Source organism: Lagenorhynchus albirostris, chromosome 6 (assembly GCF_949774975.1).
Source record: "Lagenorhynchus albirostris chromosome 6, mLagAlb1.1, whole genome shotgun sequence".
Taxonomy (NCBI): Eukaryota; Metazoa; Chordata; class Mammalia; order Artiodactyla; family Delphinidae; genus Lagenorhynchus; species Lagenorhynchus albirostris.
This window is the reverse complement of record NC_083100.1, coordinates 44,029,163-44,047,466: the sequence shown is the minus strand read 5'-3', so window position 1 is coordinate 44,047,466 and position 18,304 is coordinate 44,029,163. Positions and strand designations below refer to the sequence as shown.

Below are 18,304 nucleotides of genomic sequence, written 5' to 3'. Positions count from 1 at the left end.
CCACACTACTGAAGCCCACGCGCCTAGAGCCCATGCTCCACAACAAGAGAAGCCACTGCAACAAAGAGGAGCCCCCGCTCTCAGCAACTAGAGAAAGCCCACGTGGCAACGAAGACCCAATGAAGCCAAAAATAAATAAATAAAAAATAAATTTATTTATTAAAAAAACCCTTGTTTGTGTAATTTCAATGGCAAAGAGGAAGACAAAGTCAGGAGAGTAGCTTGAGGAAAAACAGAGTCAAGGGAAGGCTTTTTTGTAAGGCTAGGAAAGCTTTGAAAATGAAAGAAGAAAATATGCCACTAACTCAAGAAGGTAAAATTGAAGATACTGAAAGAGGGAGATGGCTGATGCAATTAGTTCCTAGAGTAGGCAGAAAAGGATGAAATAAGACCACAGATGGGGATGTTTCCCTTGACAAGGAAGTGGGACATATTAGAGCAGTGGTCCCCAACCCTTTTGGCACCAGGGACTGGTTTCGTGGAAGACAATTTTTCCACGACGGGGTGGGGGGGATGTTCAGGCGGTAACACCAAGGATGGGGGATGATGGAAGGCGGCAGATGAAGCTTCGCTGGCTCGCCCGCTGCTCCCCCTCCAGCTGTGCGGCCCGGTTCCTAACAGGCCGAGGACTGGTACCAGTCAGCGGCCCAGGGCTTTGGGACCCCCGTGTTAGAGGAATCAAAGAAGGGATGATGGAAGAGCATTAAAGGAGCTAACATAGCTTCATTCATGATAAAGGGAACACAGACTGTTTTGGAAATTTTGATAATGATTAGGACTTGGATCTTTAGCTAAGCCAGAAATGTGTATGGATACAACCCTGCGCCCACCCATACAACTAACTGAAGGGACACATTTCTGCGTATTAGAGGAACACTGGTCAGTGTTCTAACCAATTTATCTGACCCTTTAAAGATCAGTTGTCTCCTGTATATCAAATAGCCAACTTCTTTTTTCCTTTATTTTTATCAAATGATTCACATTCTCATCTCAATTCAACAATATTACTGAGCATTTATTATGCATTAGACACTTCAGGGGAGACAATAATCAACAGCACACGGTCCTTGCACTCAAAGCATTATGAGCACTATAATCACTGCCTTTTGGGTAAGAATCCTAGGAACCCTTCTTTTGGTTAAGTTTTATTTATTAAGTCCTAGGAAATTTGCCACAAAAGGAAAACTCAGGATAATGCCGCTCACCCTCTCCTCAGGAGTGCCAGAACACTCAATAATATACAGTCTGACATGAATTATCAAGAGAAAAACAGCATTCAACAAGCCTACTGATTACAATTAGAAAACTTCTACCAAGTAGGACTCAGAGTTGACTCAAGGGCTATAACAACTATTTCTCTGATTCACTAAGTGATCCTAGAAAATGATCTCTTGAGTTCTTTCCTTTATAAAAAAGGATATCATGTATAACATTCTTTAAAAGTCTAGGCTCTGCCAGTTTTAATCTCAAAAGAAGGAACACTAACAGGAATTCAAGTAAGTTTAGATCATTTTACTTCTTAAAAATGCAATAAAAAATAGAGCTGATACTGACTTACATTACATACAGGGTAAAGACAATGAACAGGAAATGAGAGCTTAAGAAGCTAATTAAAGGCAACAAATTAGCTTATTCTTCATCTAACTCAAAAGAATACATAAAGGTTTAGGAAAAATATAAATGGGTGTAATTTTACTCTCCTCTGAGAAATGGCTACAGCATATTTCCAATCTATTAATATATTATGAGATGAACTTTCTAATCATTCCATTAAAAAACCAAATTCACTAAGTGTAAAAACTTCGTTGAACCATTAAAAATGCCGTCAAGATAAAAGTTTAAGTAAGCCACAGACAGTAACCACTTAAGAAGTGTTCAATGTACATTATAGAGGTCAGAGGAGAAGGATAAATCATTTGCTCATATTATACTATAGAAAATTATTTAATTTGAATAGCTGATACTTTAAAATACTTGCAAGGCACAAGAGAAATAAATCAGTGCAAAACAGGTCAAAACAAATTATTTGAAAGCATATAGAAAACAATTTTGAGTAGAAACAATGTTTTCTACGAGGGCAAATGACACTTAGAAAATAAAAAACTAAGGAATACTATAATTAGAAACACTTTATACAGTTGGATTTTTAACTTAAGAAAAATCTAAAATAGTATATCCAATCACTTTTTAAAAAGGCCGTTAAGAACATAAACATAGTTAAAACAACAGATCTCAAAACCCCAAAATAACAAACTCCTGTTCTACATTATAGTTGGTTAATGTAAAGAGTTTGTAATGAAATCTCTCATTTATGGACTGTTATGGATCTGCCCCAAATCTTCAGGACATCTTCTCCACATTTTGAACAGAAAATTTCTGTTCAATAAATGCCACCATTAAGATAGAAAAAAGGCAAGTAACAGATAGGAGGAAGATATATGTAGTACATGTACTGGACAAAGGACTTAATTAGCAGAAGATAGAAATAATTCCTACAAACTTACAGTAATAATAAAAAAGATTTAATAGGCACTTCGCAAGGAAGGATACCACAGCCAATAAAGGTATGAATTGATGCTCAACCCCATTAGTCATCATGGATGCAAATTAAAACCACTATGCAATGCTATTTTACATACACCAGAATGACGAATATGAAAAAGACAGATAATATCAAGTGTTGGTGAGAATGTAGAGCAACTTAGTATCCAATGTAAATTTGTACAACCATATTGGAAAACTTTTTGACGGTAACTACTAAGATAAATGTACATGCTTTAAATTAAACAGAGGCCATCTAACTGAGGTGCCCTTAATGCTTTAGTAGACTGTAAGCAAACCAAAATCTAAGCCTGTAATGCCTCAAGGTTAAAAATCGAAACCTAAGGACAGCCAATCATAAATAGCCAATTAGCCTTTCCCAACTAAAGCAACTGCTTAAGCTACAGCCAATCAATATTTCCTTGCTTTGCTTCCACCTCCTCTGCATAAAAGGCTTCCCCTAAGCTCTATCAGTAGAGCTTTTCTTACCACTTCTGCTTTGGTGCTGCCTGATTTCGATCAATTTTTGCTCAAAAAAACTATCAAAATTTTTTTTTTGCGGTACGCGGGCCTCTCACTGCTGTGGCCTCTCCCGTTGCGGAGCACAGGCTCCGGACGCGCAGGCTCAGCGGCCATGGCTCACGGGCCCAGCCGCTCCGCGTCATGCGGGACCTTCCCGGACCGGGGCACGAACCCGTGTCCCCTGCATCGGCAGGCGGACTCTCAACCACTGTGCCACCAAGGAAGCCCTATCAAAATTCTTAATATGCTTTAGTGTATCTTTTAACAACATGTGATGACTTTGCAGTACTACTCCTGGGTATATACAGAAATCCATATCTTTGTTAACAAAAGACACAGACAAAATTGTTCATAGCAGCATTATTTCTAACAGTAAAAACCTACAAACAACCCCAAATGTCCACGAACAGTAGAAATAAATAAATAAAATGTGATATATCACACAATGGAATAACTTAAAGCAATGAAAACAAACCACTGCTACATACAACACTGGTGAACCTCACAAATAACAATGCTGAGCAAAAGACAGACAGAAAACTATGATTTTATACATAACTCAAAAACAAAATCTATGGTGTTAAAAATCAGTATATGGTTAGCCTAGGGAGAGGTAGTGACTGGGATGGGACTCAATAAGACATATCGAGTGCCTAATTTATTCTGGGTGTTCGTTATGTTTATGTTGTAAAAATTTTTCAGCTATACATTATAACTTTCCTGTACTTCAAAAAAAATGAATTCTTAAAATACATACACACTCAGAAAATATTCACTGAATTCAAGCTCTTTAGTTTAACATAAGGCTCCTCACAGTCTGGTTCCAATCATCTTTTTGGCCGTATTTTCTGACACTTTACTCCTTGTTCCCAGCTCTGCATTCTCCTAACATTTGTCCTTTGAGTATGTGCTTTGTTCTGTCTGATATACCCTTTGCCACTTGACAACTCATTCCCATCTTTAATTCTCTGCTCAGAGGTCTCCTCTGTGAAGCCTTTAAGACTCCTTCCACCATTTTCTGGACACCCACAATAATTTGTGCAAGCCTCTAGCTTAGTAGCACTTACCATATTTTGTTTATGTGTCTATTCCACTGGATTGTGAACTCCCTCTGAGAACAGGTACTGAATTTTCACTTTTGAAACTCAGTGGCAGCACAGCACCTTACCCATTCATTCATCATACCTACCATGTGAAATGCTCTGTGACAGGTGTCTGGAAATACAGGAGTAAGCAAGCTTCTCAGCAGCTTATAGTCTGCTGTAGATGGCACTCAATAAAGCAAAAAGACAGGAGCAATAGAGAGAAAAGGACACATAATGGGGACAGGGACAAGCAGGTAGAGGTCTTTATGGAATAACACTGTCATTTCTATGGTGTTCAACCCTGCCACTAAATACCCGAAGCTTTGTTGTGCTGTTTTAAGGCTTAAAAGGGAACTATTTCTTAGCATTTGTCCTTGGGATTGAATGAAATTAAGTAGAAGGTAGAATTTAAGCCACAGTAAATCACATCATCTGTTATTTTAAAACCAAGCGGCATAAGCCCCTGTTATATCCTGTCTGTTAAACAGGTCTTTGATTTTTTTAACTAGTTTATATCAACTGTAGTGAAGAGTTATGTTTTGCTATGAATTGTGAATATTTTTCTAAATAATCATCTCATACATTATGTACTTATATCTATAAATCTTTTCCAGAAATGTTCAGATTGACCAAAAATACAATAGAAACACAAAATACCTAAACGAGTTGGTCTACTTCACCGAATACTGCAGCTTCACAGACATATTTTTGTTTTTAAATATTTTTTCACCATTCTGGAGGGTCATATTGTTTTAAAGAAATGGGCACTAATATTTCTTTCCTCTTATAAAAGGCTTAGAACCAGTCCAAGAAGAGTGCTTTTTGCAACCTTAAGATTTTTCCGGTAATTTCTTAAAAGCATTAACAATTAAAAAAAAATGTAAAGACAGTATCTAAAGATGCAGGTACTCCTGTTTGATGATATCCTAAATGTTCATGATAGCACTTAAGGGTCACTAAGCTCCATCAGTGGACTGGAAACTGTTTTCTCTTCCTGTCTACATAGATTGATGTATTTTCCCCTTAAGGTTTATTGTACTCTTTCCCAAAGGAACAATGCATCCATCAACACTGCCATTCAGTTACTCTTATTAATAGCAATTAACTGCACAGTGTAATAGGTACCTTCAGCAAATATAATGCCCACTTCTACAGGTCAAACTGTTTTTTAAACATAATTTGGCATATCATTTTATTTTTTAAATAATTAGCTTTACTGAGATGTAATTTACATATGATAAAATTCACTCATTTTAAGTGCATAGGTCCATAAATTTTGATAGATGTATACAGTTGTACAACTACCAATCAAGATATAGAACATTTCCATCACCCCAAAGAGTTCTACTTCCCTCAGTTCTATCCCTGGGCAGCTGATTTGTTTTCTGGGCCTACAGTTTTGCCTTTTCCAGAATTTCATAAAAATAAAATCACACAGTAGGTAGTCCTTGTGTCTGCCTTCTTTCACTTGGCATAATGCTTCTGAGATTCATCCAAGCTGTTTAATGTATCAGCTCATCCCTTCTTATAGCTGAGTATAATATTCTACTGTATGAATATACCACAATCTGTTTACTCATTCAATTAGGGATCGGATTGTTTCCAGTTTGGGGCTATTATAAAGTTACTATGGACATGTGAGTACAAGCACCTGTGTGGACAAAAGTTTACATTTTTCTTGGGTAAATCCCTAGAAGTGGGATTGTTGGATCTTACAGTAAGTGTACATTTAACTTTATAAGAAACTGCCAAACTGCGTTCCTGCCAGCAATATGCAAGTTGTAAGTGCTACACATCTTTACCAACATTTGGTGTTGGTACTGTCAACCTTTTAAATCTCAGCCACTCTAATGGATGCACAGCAACATCTCACTGTGGTTTTAATTTGCCTTTTCCTAAAGATTAAAGATCTTGAGCATTTTTTCATGTGCTTCCTGGCCATTCATGTATCTTCTTCGGTAACATATCTAGATTTCCCATTTTTAGTTATGCTGTTTACATTCTTATATTGCATATGTGGTGGATTAAAGTCCTGTTATCAGATACATGTTTTACAAATACTTCCTCCCAATCTGTTGCTTCCTCATTTTTCTGATAGTGTCTTTCAAAGAGGAAAAGTGTTTAATTATAATAAAGATTTATCAATTTTTTTCTTCTGCAGTTCCAGCTTTTTGCATTAAAAAGAAAATCTTAGCTAGCCCAAGGTCACCAAGATTTTCTCCTATGTTTTCCTTTAGAGTGGTACAGTTTTAGTGCTTACATTTAAGTTCATAATACATTCTGAATTGCATATACTGTGAAGGAGCTCAAAGCATGTCACCCCAAGATAACGCCATGTTGTCATATTGATTATTTTGAGTTAAAGGCACCTGGGAAACAATAGGTGTAAGAAGGGCACTCTGACCCTCCTTTTCTTCCTGAAAGCAGGAGATACAACCCCCATGTGAAAGGTACCCTCCCTGTGCCAGGAGGAAGGAAGCCATTCTGATCACCAGAGATAGGGAATTTGGGGCCAAGAAATCTGTACAAACGAACCTTCTTAAATTAACCCTTATCTTCCTAGTTACTTCTTCACCATTTACTACTCCTAGCCAAAAGTTATTTGCCTTGTCAATTCTTAACAAATTTATTGTTTCTTTGTCTAAAAGGTATACAAGCTTCCTGCTCTGGTCATTCTTCAGGTTTTCATTCTCTTGCACAGACAGCCATATACATGTAAAAATTTAATAAAATCTGTATACTCTTCTCCTGTTAATCTATGTCAGTTTGATTCTCAGGCCCAGCCAGAGAACCTAAGAGAATAGAGAATTTTTTTCTCTCCTACAAGGGCAAGGTAAGAGTCAATAACTTTTTTTTTCCTTGCATATGGATATCCAATTGTTCCAGAACCATTTGTTGGAAAGACTATCTTTTCCCCACTGAATTACCTTGGGAGTTCAGAGCAAGTATTACTCTAGTATTAATTTACACCCACTACTAAAATGTAAATCTTCTGGCTGATGGGAATATGAACACTTCCCAGACCTGTGTGAGACTTGCTAACTGTTCAGACTATTGCTTTCCTGTGACTCTTTCCCTGCTCTTGTGGAGTTTTACCCATAACACGTACAGATCAATATTCTGGAAACTCCTGCAGGAAGAAAGCTGAGTCAATCTTAGGGCTCTCTTGTTGGTTTCCCTTCTCTCAGGAATCACATGTGCTGCCTGCATTGTCCAATGTCTACAAATACTTGTTTCATATATTTTGTCCAGTTTTCTAGTTGTTTACAGCAGAACAATTCCTGTAGCAATTTTCTTGAATATCGGTCACTTTATTTTTAAATAGTACAGTATACAGGTAATTCTCAAAGCTTACAGAAAGATTAGTAATCTTTTAAGTTTAATTTCTCGTTTTAATACTTTGCTGCTCCTCTTTCTTAAAATCTATGCCCTGGTTATCTTTCTTAGTTTTCCTATTTTTCCTCCAATTTTTCAGTGCATGAATTCTTTATAGAGGCCTGTCATAGTCTTGTATGTTAACTTCTTCAAGTAAAAACTGAGTTTCATTTACTCTTCATGAAATGAGCATTTTAAAATAAAAAAATACATAAATCTCACATTAGTGATTAGAAAGAAGAAATCCCAAAAAATCTAGTAAGAGTTTTCTAGTACTGGAAAAGCAAAGTATACACCCTCTCTCTAAGCCTTTAACACAGCAGGATATCCTACATCAATAATAAGAAAACACCTAAAAGACAAGTCAAAAGCAGCACTGGTTTCCCTGGCCATTTGCTCAGGACCACCTCCCTGGACACTAATTTGACTCACTGCTCTCTGCTCTTGTTTCTCTGCCTCTCTGGGCCGTGGACTTCATTCCCCAGCCCTCCTAAGGACTGGTGACCCATTTAAATTCCTTCCTTGGATTAGTATCCTTGCTGAGAGTTGAGGCAAGGGAGGTCGTCTCAACCGCTTCTAACCATGATTCCTTTGATTACTGGCATCACTTGTAATTCTGGAAAAGAAATACTTCTCTCATTGGCCCTGAAGAACCTTCTGTACTTTGGCAAGGTTGCTAGTCTCATTACCAGAAAAGGGAGATTGAAACAGGAGAGCACTTCCTACAAGTCAACAACAACAACAAAAAACTCAGTTAAAAAATGAGCAAAGAACTTAAACATATCTCCAAAGAAAATATAAGTGGCCAATCAGCATATGCAAAGATGTTTAATATCACCAACCATCAGGGAAATGAAAATTAAAACCACAATGAGGGAATTCCCTGGTGGTCCAGTGGTTAGGACTCCACGCTTTCACTGCCAAGGGCATGGGTTCAATCTCTGGTAAGGGAACTAAGATCCTGCAAGCCGCATGGCGTGGCCGAAAAACAAAAACAAAAAAACCCCACAATGAGCTATCACCCCCCAGCCATTAGGATGGCTTTTTTTTTTTTCTTTTAAAGACAGAAAATAACAAGTGTTGGCAAGGATGCAGAAAAACTGGAACCTCTGTGCACTGCTGTCAGTGGGAACATAAAATGGTGCATCTGCTATGGAAAAGAGTGTGGAAGTCCTCAACACATTAAAAATAGAATTACCATGTGATGCAGCAATTCCACTTCTGAGTATGTATTCAAAGAATTAAAAGCAGATATTTGTAAACCCATGTTCAGAGCAGCGATATTAACAAGACCTAAAAGGTAGAAGCAACCCAAATGCCCATCAACAGATGGATGGATAAATAAAATGTGGCATAAACATACAATGGAATATTATTGAGCCTTAAAAAAAAAATGAAATTCTGGTACCTGCTACAACATGGGTGAAACCTGAAACGTCATGGTTAAGTGAAATAAGCTAGTCACAATAGGAAAAATGCTGTATGATTCCACCTATGCAAGCTGTCCATTGTAGTCAAATCTACAGAAAAGGAAAGCAGAATGGTGGTTGCCAGAGACTGGGAGGAGAAGGAAATAGGGAGTTACTGTTTAATGGGTATAAAGTTTCAGTTACGCAAGTTGAAAATATTCTGGAGACTGATTGCACAACAACGTGAATATACTTAACAATACTGAAATATACACTTTAAAATGGTTCGGATGTTAAGTTTTACGTTACATGTATTTGACCACAACACACACACACACACACACACACACACACACACACACACACACACACACACACACACACACACACACACACACACACACACACACACACACACACACACACACACACACACACACACACACACGAATACCGCAATGGGAGTCTTTGGTTAAGGTTTCTCTAATACAGGCTACCCATCAGGGCATTTAAATAGCCCATTAGTTTACATGGATTGCTTGGCACCATGAACAACCTACACCAAAAGAGTGATTAAAAGGAGATTTGATGAATTCCAACCCACAGCATTATTTAAAAAAAGAAAAAAAAAGTGTATTGGAACTTAGGAGGAAAATCTAAGAAAGGACATTAGAAGCCATAAAATAAGATATTACGAAAATTCCATCAGTTGTAAAGATGGAACTTCTTTACAACTTCCCCATATTTGTCAGTTTTTTTAGCCCGTATGTTATCCTACAGTGACTGGCAGTTAAAAATCTAAAGAAAGGATTAAAGAAAAACTGTATGTTTTTATTTAATGATAAGCAAGTATGTTGAAAAGATTAGGTCCTTCCTGATGGACAATCCTAGAGAGAAAGGAACCCCTAAGACATGGAGTAGATGGTTGCAACTTCAAACATCAATACAGACTAGATCATTGGGACCTGCAGAAGGAAGACAGGAATCCCTGAAGAGTCCACAGGGTCAGGAGCAATCCTTGAGGTTTACTGACACAAGTGTTAGAATCTTCTTTAAAAGTTGTTCAAACATGTGATCTGCAAACCTGTCACTGAAGCACTAACAACTGTCTTCTCCTTCAGGGTTGTTTCTTGGTGTGTGTTTCTGGCTGACATAATTAAAAGAAGCCCTATTTCTAAGTCTCTGTCAGGGAAGCCTCAGTGGGAATTTCTGATCCCCACATCATGTTACTCCCAGCAGATACTAATACTGTGGAGCCACATTCATTCAACAGAGCAGGTCAACTGAATAAAAATGAAAATCGGTCCTTCCAGTGAGGGTGCTTATGCTGATCCTAGCTGTGATGGGTGGCTTGCCAAGTACCCTCTTCTGAATGCAGAATAAACATATCGCCAGAGAAATGGGAGGAAAACTGGAAGACCATCTGAGTCCTATCCCTCAGTTTTGGGGTAGGCCAGTGGTTTTAAAATAATATGGTTAGTTGCTTATCTGTACTGCTTTTATAGTATTCAATATATAGCCTATGAGGTACTGTACTGCATGACTATTTTCAAATGAAATTGCTAAGTGCATACTTAACCCTATTGCTGAAAAAACAAACAAAAACACAAACAGGAATGCTGGTTTCTATATTGCTCTGAAAACAAGAGAACCAACTTTCAAGTCAGAATCCTTGAAATATAAAATGGTTATCTACATTTATGCAAACATTACTGAAAGCTGTTAACAGTAACATTACTTTTGTGAGTTAGGGAAATATATGGCTGGTCTACTTACTCTAATTTATGCCTATCCTTGAAAGTTAATAGAATTCCAATACTAAATAAGATCCTAAGAGACAAATTAATATTCCCTTAAGAATGAGGAAATGTTTCCATCTTCACAGGTAAGATTTAATTTAAATTTTTTGTCAGTAAGTTACCTGACAACTGAAATGCTATAACTATACCTGTAAATTGAAAAATACTACCAGATAAAGAGAAACCACCTTTTCTTTCTAGTAAAAGGAAACATACATTTTCTTTCCTTTGTCTAGAAGTCTATAAAGTACCCCAAGTTTCACAGTCACATGATAGTTCCATGAATGTCAGTATCCAATATGCACTCATTTACACAAAAACAGCTTTTCTTCCGCTGTTACCAGTTGAGTCATGTTGAAGAAAGATCAAAGTGTACCTAACACTGAGAAACATTGCTTAGGACTTGGCTATGGCTGTAGATGGAGCCTCTTGTTAGTTTAGGAAGGATCACTTTCTTATTAAACCTACTGCTAAAAAGACCATATACTGATGTGTTGCACATTAAATAGAACTTACAGACTAATGTCACAACTGCAATATATTATAAGGTGACTGTTCGCCATTGATCCAACCCTTCTAATAAAAACACCCCTGAACATTTCTCCCTCAAGACAAGGAGGACTACTGGAGATGAAGCATGCTTATGAAGTCCTTCTCTGTCATAGTCAAAAAGACCTAAAAACAGCTTAGCTTTGTTATCAATATCCAGCAGGTAGACAAGGCATTTGGGTTTAGGTAAAGGTTTTGTGGAACTACTTTCTGGAGCTCAACTGAGTTCAGAAAAAAAACTGTGCAGTGGGCTATGTCACCATCACGGAGCTCTGACACCCCTCAGAGGCTTCCCTATCACAAGAATTCACCACTCTCATGGCGGAAACAATCTATACATTACCTTCAACTGCTCTAGGGCAAAAGATGAACCATCTTGCTGTAAATTTTCAATAATCTGTTCCACAGTATTGGCTGAGAACCAACTATGAAAGAAAGGGAAACGTAAGATTTCAACAATGTGTAAGTGATTTCTTCTTTCCATGATAGCAATGAGTCTAAACACAGGCTTCCCCTAAACCCTATTTCAAGAATGAAAACATTTCCAACCTATATTACAGGATGATGAAATAGAACATTGTTTCTCTGGGTGTTTGCAGTCTACCTTCACTAATGGGAAATAAAGCCTACATTTTCTCTTCTGCTTTCTTGCATCTATCATACATAAGTAAATGATGTCTTAACTGTCAAAAACTGATACTTCTAAAACGTAATGATAGTTGCCTTATTTTCCAACAGTTTTTCTCCTCTTGTGTTTAAGTCAGTCTGTCAGTCTCTCAAATCATTGCACAAAACCTTTTGCTGATCAGCTTGATAAGACCTTCAGAGAAGATGACTTTACAATGATAAAAGATAAGTTAGTTCAATTGTTATTTTCTACACTCTCTTCCCCATTAAAGAAATGTTTTGCACTAAAATGAATCAGCATGATAGATTACTTAAATTTAATGAGTTTATTTCCCCCTGAAGGAGTGGGCAGGAAGCTACTTTCAAAGGTAACTAAAAAAAACACTGCATTATCTGATCTCAGAATTTGGTGCATTCTCAAACACAGCACAATTACAGCGTCAGTAGTAAATTCAATTTAATATAGTCTTTCCAAAGGAACAGATATAATTGACACCTCTCTTTAAGTACCTGTTTATTTTGTCCATGTGTTCCTCAAGTATAAAAGACTTGTCTTGATCAATCTTGGACTGTTTGAAAATAAAAACCTTTAATTAATTTGATGCAACTCAAATCTTAAAAATTCTTAAAATTTTCACCATATTTAATGAAATATTTTGTGGCAGATTGCAACTTTCACTCAAATTACATCCAGTCTCATAAATAACTACTACCATATGTTCAAAATTCAGACACTATGTATTATTCCAGAATAGCTCTTAAAACTATCAACAGCAAAAAATGTTCTTGTATTTTTATTTGTATGCCATTATATATTATTATGTCATCATTAAAGTTTGTCAATGAATTTAAGGATTTCAAGGGACCTAAGAAGTCATCCTGCCCCAATTTCTGTCTGATATAGAAATCCCTACCACATCCCCGATATCCCCGCAGCACTGATCTCCAGGGGAAAAAAAACACTATAGTGTGTAAGCGATTTCTTCTTTCCATGATAGCAATGAGTCTAAACACAGGTTTATATCCCCGATATCCCCACAGCACTGACCTCCAGGGGAAAAAAAACACTACCTCAGAAAAGAACTCATAAGTGCTTGAACAACTATAATTAGGATTAAAAAAAAATTTTTTTTGAACCAAAAATCAGCCCTCTCGTGTTTATAGTTCTAGTTAATCCCCCTTGAGTTAATCTTTTCTCACACAGTGCAGTTTTGAGTCCCCTCACGATCCAGGTCCTTCTTATGTACAAATTCCAGTTTATCAAGGTCATTCTTAAAGTGTGGTACATGTACCTTAGCTGCAGACGTGGCTGGATCATAGCAAAGTACAACAAGGTTCCGCATACCCTTGTTTTGGATACAATGCTTTTAATAACAGGCCTAACTCTAGGTTAGTTTGGGGGCAATCCTATTATGCTGTGATTGACACTGGGCAGTTAAAACTTTTTTAAAACTGGTGCCATTGTAGGCTACATTTCTCCCATCCTGTACTTAAGAATTTGGTACCCTGGACTGAAATACAATTATCTCTATTGTGATACTGTGATTTAAAATAAAAAATATGTATTTGGTCTCCGTCCATATATTTGGCCTTTTGTTCCAGGCTCACAGCTCCCAAAAACCCATGAAAATTCCTAAGTAGATCACCTTTTGTTACAATATATGGTCTTTTGTCTTCGGTTCCTGAAATAAAGGTGAAATGGCTGTCTTTTGTTATTCACAACAAGCCCCTTTCAATCACACCTTTGTTTGTTACTGAGGTGACTATAGGAAAGCCCTAAGGATGGGGGCTGGTTGCCAGGGGAACCAACCAAGGGAAGTTGCAGTGCCATACTCCACTATCTAATCCCACACCTCCCCCATCTCCACCTCCAGTGAGGCGAAAAGGGCTGGAGATTGAGTTCGATCACCAATGTCAATGATTTAATCAATCGTGCCTACATAATGAAGCTGTCATAAAAACTCCGAAGGATGGGGTTTGGAGAGTTTCTAGGTTAATGAACATGCAGGGAGAGCTCACCCCAACTTCATGGGGACAGAAGCTCCTGGGCTTGAGGCCCCTCTGGACCCCACCCTATGTATCTCTTCATCAAGCTGTGCATTCGTATCCTTCATAATAAACCAATAAATGTTAAGTGTTTCCCTGAGATCTGTGAGTCATTCTAGCAAATTATCAAACCCAAGGAGGGGGTCATGAGAACCCCAATTTATTGCCAGTCAGTGAGAAGTACAGGTGACAACCTGGGATTTGTGACTGGTGTGTAAAGCAGGGTCCAACTTGTGGGACTGGGCCCGTTAAGTTGTGGGATCTGATGAAAACCTCAGGTAGACAGTGTCAGCATTGAAAGGAATCACAAGACACCCAGCTTGTGTCATGGAGAACTGCCTGATGTGTGGAAAACCAACAACGTCTGGAGTCAGGAGTGTTGTGAATGTGGTAGTAGTGAGAAGGAAAAGAAAACACATGGAGGGTTTCCCAACACATCTATCAAATTTCACATTTTTACTATTAAACAGATCACTCTGAACTTGGTTTTTTTTTTCACAAACATGTTTACCTAATTTAACTTAGTTTCTTAGTTTCAAATCAGTCTGATCAAAACACCATCAACATTCTCATCCAAATCACTGAGGAAAACACTGACTAAGAGAAGGCCAAGACGGCTTCACTTACAGCCTAATACCCAAACATTTAACAGAACTCCTTGGGAAGGCGCCTCAATCCCCCCACGCTATAATCCATCCCACGTTTACCCAATTTGACAACGTAAGAGACTGTCAGATGCTTTGACAAAATCTGATGAAATGCTCACATGCTCTGTATTCATATTCATACACTAACTATTCAGGGCCCATGAATCTGTACTCACGTTCTTCTGTTCTGGGTAATTTTGTCAGGGGGCGGTTACCATTTCTCTAAATATTTCCTCTCCTCTGTTACAAATCCCTAACAGGTTTGGACGTCCTGGAATAATACCAAGTTTTCTTTTCTCTCCATTTTCCACCTTATTATCCTCTTAGAGTCTTCCTCATCCATCAATTTTAATCTAAGCTGTTGTGAGGTTTTCCCCCATTTCACTGTCACATTTTAAATTTCTTTTTATTCTTTAACTATTTCTCTTCGTAACATCTGTTCTTATTTCACAGATGAAATATTTTCCTCTTATCTGAAGATAAAAAAAAAAACAAACCTATAATTGTTAGGGTTCCTTCTTCTCCTTGCACTGCCTACTTCCTTCAAGTACATTTTTTATTTTAGCCAATCTCCGGTTTTTAATGCCTGGCAATCCTTGTTATTCTATGTGAAGCACTAAAATTAGGAAGCTTTGTGTGTAATGTCAATTGCAGTTATGGGACTATCAATTGTCTGATGCATTATGAGATGATCAGTCCTGGATGTTTTTTTCATAGAGGGGTGCTCGAATGTCAATAGCTACAGGTTTTCTTTTGCTTCTAATGAACTGCTTGGGAGTAGGATGGTGCTACTGACTAAATGTTTGTGCCCCCACAAAATTCATGTTGAAATCTTAATCCCAATGTGATAGTATCTGGGGGTGAGGCCTTTGGGAGGTAATTAAGTCAAAAGGATGGAGCCCTCAGGATGGGATTAGCACCCTTATAAGCAGAGACCTGAGAGAGCTCACTTTCTCTCTCTGCTATGTGAGGACACAGCAGGAAGGCATTCATCTGCAAAACAGGAAGAGGTTCCTCAGCAGGAACCTAATAGGCTGGCACCTTGATCTTGGACCTTCCAGCCTCCAGAACTGTGAGAAATTTCTGCTGTTTAAGCCACCAAGTCTACGGTATTTTTGCTATGGCTGCCCAAACTTAGATAGATGGTACGTAAGAGTTCTGGAAACCAACTAGGAAAAGAGGCCAAAATTCTTCCCATTTAATATGTTCTGCCTCTTTTCAGTAGAGCACCTCACCTATCCCTTGCCCTTAGCCAGCGAGGCCTGTCTACAAAGAGTAGACAAAGAGTACCCTACAAAGAGTCTACAGAAAGAACTGGCTTATTTCTTATTGGCTTCCCCCACTGAGTTCGGTGTTCTCAGGTCTAAAGTAGTTGCCCTCATCATTCCACTTTCAAGCTTCCAAAATCCTGACATCTCATGCCTGCCACTGTCTCCTTTTCTGTTCTATTTCTCTTTGTGGATTCCTGCCTTTCTTATTCCTTTGCTACAATTTTAGTGGGGTTTCAGGAGGGAGCATATATGGCATCTAACATGTTTAACTAGAAGTCATGTAGCATTTTTATAGATCCTTGGCTCTTAAAAGAGAATTTAAGTTAGACAACAAAAGGAATTAAAAGAAAACACTGCATTGTATGTTATTATATTTCGATATAGACCAGAGTTTCACTTTAGCAGCTCCACAAATAGCATCAACACTGAACCTCCATTACACAAATGTCACAGTGCGTTGTAAAAAGCCCTTGCAAGGGCCAATCACAAGGCTATGCACTGAAATTCACCAGCAATGAGAAAACAAGCTGTGTAGTTGCATGTAGTCATCTTCTCAGATGGCCATCCTAATGATTGTGAAGCACTGATACTCCCAACAAGCTTTAAAGTAAATAAATCCCAGTACATTTATTTATATCCACAAACTATAATATTCACCAACTGCTAATTTTTCAGTCACTTCCCCTTCCCCATGAATTAAAATCTGAGGTTAGAATACTGACAAGATTACCTTTGCATGGTAAGTTTCTAAGACATCTGCAATATTTTCTTTCGAAGGAGATTTCAGGGCTAACAAATCTTCTTCTAACATGCCTAACTACAGGGGGGGAAAAAGGAAAACATTTAAAACACCACAGCAACACAGAATTTTTTTTCTTTAGAAATCTTATATTCTTTTTAAAAATCCTTGTCTTAAAATTATGATGCTCTCCCTTCAGCTGAATCAATGAAGGCAATTTTCACTGAAGTTGAAGGCACACACATTCCCATAAAGTAAATGCTGCCTTGCAAGGAATGGATAAATACAAAAGAAATTGAAGAGGAGAAATAGAGACATTCATCTTTGTTTCCCTCTAGCTATTGAGCACTCGAAATGTAGTGTTGCAACTAAAGATCCCAATTATAAATTTTATTTTAATTAATTTTAACGAAAATTGCCACATGTGACTAATGGCTACTATAGTCAATGCACAGGTCTATAATATAGCCACACTGGCTATTAACATAACTGACACCATCTTGGGCCCATACAGTTCCTCCTGTCCTTCCACTAACCCTTCCCAGGACTGTACTGTGTGGTAAATCACTTCTCTGTCATCAAGGGCTTTGTATCAATAGTTAATAGACATTGTTTAATATTCATTAGGACCAAGTGGCCTCCATGCTCTGTTAGTCCCCAAACAATGATGAAGACTCTCACTGACGTATGTATTCCCAGTGCCCAAGAGACGAGTTACCCATTCATAAATCCCAATTTAGGAATGCATGTCCTGTTTCCAAGCACATATCCCCATACACGAAGGTCAACTATAAAACTATCCCAGTGGCCCCTCAGCAGTGCAGAGTGCAGTTGCGAATGCTGCCAGATCACTGTCCACCCAATGCCACCCTGAGCATAAGTGACCCTCTAACAGACTGATCCACTGATTATATGGAGCCGCCTGCCTCATTTTTTGGTCTCAAGATACCTTCTCAGTTCGGTGGGTACTTTTCATTCCCTCTGTCCTCCAACAGCTTTCCCCCTATATCCCTCATATACCTCTTCCTACACTCAGCCAATTGGACTTTTTACTGTTTCTAAAACACAGCTAATGGTTTCCTACCCCTATGGGGCTTGCTCATTAAAGTCTCCTCTATCCAGAAAAACTTCTCCTGACAATACTTATCTTAAGGCCCAGCTGAACTGCAACCTCTATGAGAAAACTTCCAGTCCTTTCTTATAAGTAAGCTCTTCCTTCAGTGGATTCAATGCGTTGAATCCTTTCTTTGTTTGTACACTTTCCATACTTTACTCTGTCAGATGATACAGATGGTTTTTTATCTTTTGTACCCACCTCTAGCCCCATTCCCAATGTGTATTATTCATTTCTGTTATGCACTACAGGCCCTGTAAATGGTAGGCTATGCACTGCATGTATTACTGGGCAATCTGACTAAGAGAGGAAAGGGCTGTGGATCAGCTCTCTCCCCCATCCTTAACCAAATTCCACTATAATCAAGGGCAAATAATGGAGTACCCATGTTTGCTTCCTGTTACAGCTCAAGGGAAGAATGAGACAGCCACCTACTCAATGTGACCAAGGATGCCCATAAAGATCTAAAAAAGAGAAATATCTGAAAATTCAGGCAAATGTGATGGAAGGCCCTCGTAACAGTGTTAAGGGGACAACTTTCAACTTTGTATACTTCATACATTTTAATAGCATTCCTTCC

General features: G+C 38.1%; 1 protein-coding gene across 5 annotated transcripts in view; it reads right to left on the bottom strand.

Moving 5' to 3' along the window:
- HIBCH (3-hydroxyisobutyryl-CoA hydrolase) overlaps positions 1–18,304 on the bottom strand; it is an 87,977-nt gene that overhangs the window by 10,148 nt on the left and 59,525 nt on the right. For all 5 annotated transcript variants that reach the window (XM_060152454.1, XM_060152451.1, XM_060152450.1 and 2 more), the window contains 3 exons: positions 16,602–16,688; positions 12,418–12,476; positions 11,624–11,705 (listed from right to left, as the gene is read on the bottom strand). In XM_060152454.1, the coding sequence (XP_060008437.1) occupies positions 11,624–11,705; positions 12,418–12,476; positions 16,602–16,688 (228 nt within the window). The remainder of the gene's footprint in view (positions 1–11,623; positions 11,706–12,417; positions 12,477–16,601; positions 16,689–18,304) is intronic.